The sequence below is a fragment of the Pyxicephalus adspersus genome, unplaced genomic scaffold (assembly GCF_032062135.1).
Source record: "Pyxicephalus adspersus unplaced genomic scaffold, UCB_Pads_2.0 Sca5231, whole genome shotgun sequence".
Classification (NCBI taxonomy): Eukaryota; Metazoa; Chordata; class Amphibia; order Anura; family Pyxicephalidae; genus Pyxicephalus; species Pyxicephalus adspersus.
Genome location: NW_027322234.1, coordinates 448 through 1,855, shown reverse-complemented (window position 1 = coordinate 1,855; position 1,408 = coordinate 448). Strand labels below are relative to the sequence as shown.

Here is a 1,408-nt window from a genome sequence, read left to right as displayed (position 1 = left end):
TTGGTTACTTTTTTACGAACGATTTTTTGCCCAATCGATCGTTCGTCGTTCGATTGGAACGATAAAAATTGGAAGTGTGTACGCACCTTTACAAAAGAGACTACAGCGTGAACAAGACAACTGCCATCCCACTGTCCAATTAGACTGCTCCATAGGTCAAAAGTATAGGAACGAGCAAGTATTTTGGTGTTATAGGCATGATGCATAAATTTACCATGGAGTGATGGTTCCCCTATAAATACAATATGAAAACACAAAAACCTGCTGCTAGATTAGGATGTTAATAACAAACATTTAAAAAGTAAATATTTGTGGATATCAATTCCAGGATTTCTTGTATAGATATCTCCTATTCAGAAAACTTGGCCAGATTGATGATTTTCACCATCGGCAACTGCTAGGTGTAGTAGGTGAAAGCAGAAAAGCACACTCACAGTGTCTACAATTGACCAGTCCAAAGGATAAGCAAACAGCTCTGGTTTAGCTGTAGGAATTTTTTCAATAAGACTTTTGATATGTTTGCGTTTCTCTTCTGTGTTCACATTATTTTTGGCTGAAGCTTTGTCGTCGTCACCATAGTCCAGCGGAACCAGTTTCCTTTTCCGAGGCACCTCATCACTGTCTTCATCATCAAATTTATTAAATACACTATCGACTGGTAGCTTCTTCCTTTTTGCAGCATTCGTCTGACTCGGACTACTGGAGGCTCCTAAAACAACCAAAAAAAATAAAATAAAACAAAACAACAAAAAAACAAAAAAGCTATTAAAAGCCATACAAACCAGTACCAGAAACAGAAGACTCACCTAATTTGAGGCTCAGGCCTATTTTTGGTCGGTATTCCTCTTGTGGCTGCTGCTCCGGTGAATTCTCATGCGGAATGATAATTCCGCATGGAGACTCATCTCCTGGAGAATTGGGGGTTGCATGTCCACTACAAGAGGAGACAGAGGGGGCAGAGCTAATAGGCCTCATGGTGGGCTTAAGGCAAGGCTTTGGTTCAGGCTCCTCCTCCTCTTCTATTTGTTCTTCAACCTTAACTTCTCTTATGGGTTTCTCTTCCTCTTCTTCTTCAGATTCTGGCTGAGGCTTAATCTGTGGTGGCTGACGACGTCTTTCTGCCTCTTGTTCCATCTAAACATTTCAAATGTGAATAAAAAAAATACAAATTAGAAAAATAAAAATGCACATGCAGCATGTACACACTTTATTAGTAAAACTCCACAATACATAAAACTATACATATACCCACACTAAATAAGGGGTCAGAAAACTCTGGCCCTATCTGGCCTAGTCTGTAGTTTGTCCCAGCCTAACGTCCCCTGGCCGATCCAGCCTAATGCCGGCTGGCAAGCTGTGGCTCCGGAGCAGTGGGTTGCCGGCGGATCGGCCAGGGGGCGTTAGGAAC

The 1,408-nt window shown here is 41.7% G+C and overlaps 1 protein-coding gene across 1 annotated transcript; it reads right to left on the bottom strand.

Annotated features, from left to right (window-relative positions):
- Positions 1-434: 434 nt before the first annotated feature.
- On the bottom strand, positions 435-1,160 carry LOC140321480 (RNA-binding protein 25-like; the record flags this gene model as incomplete). The annotated part of the gene is given in 2 exon segments (XM_072398219.1): positions 435-709; positions 807-1,160. Coding segments are annotated over 2 exon segments (603 nt in total), but the record flags the coding sequence as incomplete, so codon positions are not given.
- Between the last annotated feature and the right edge of the window lie 248 nt (positions 1,161-1,408).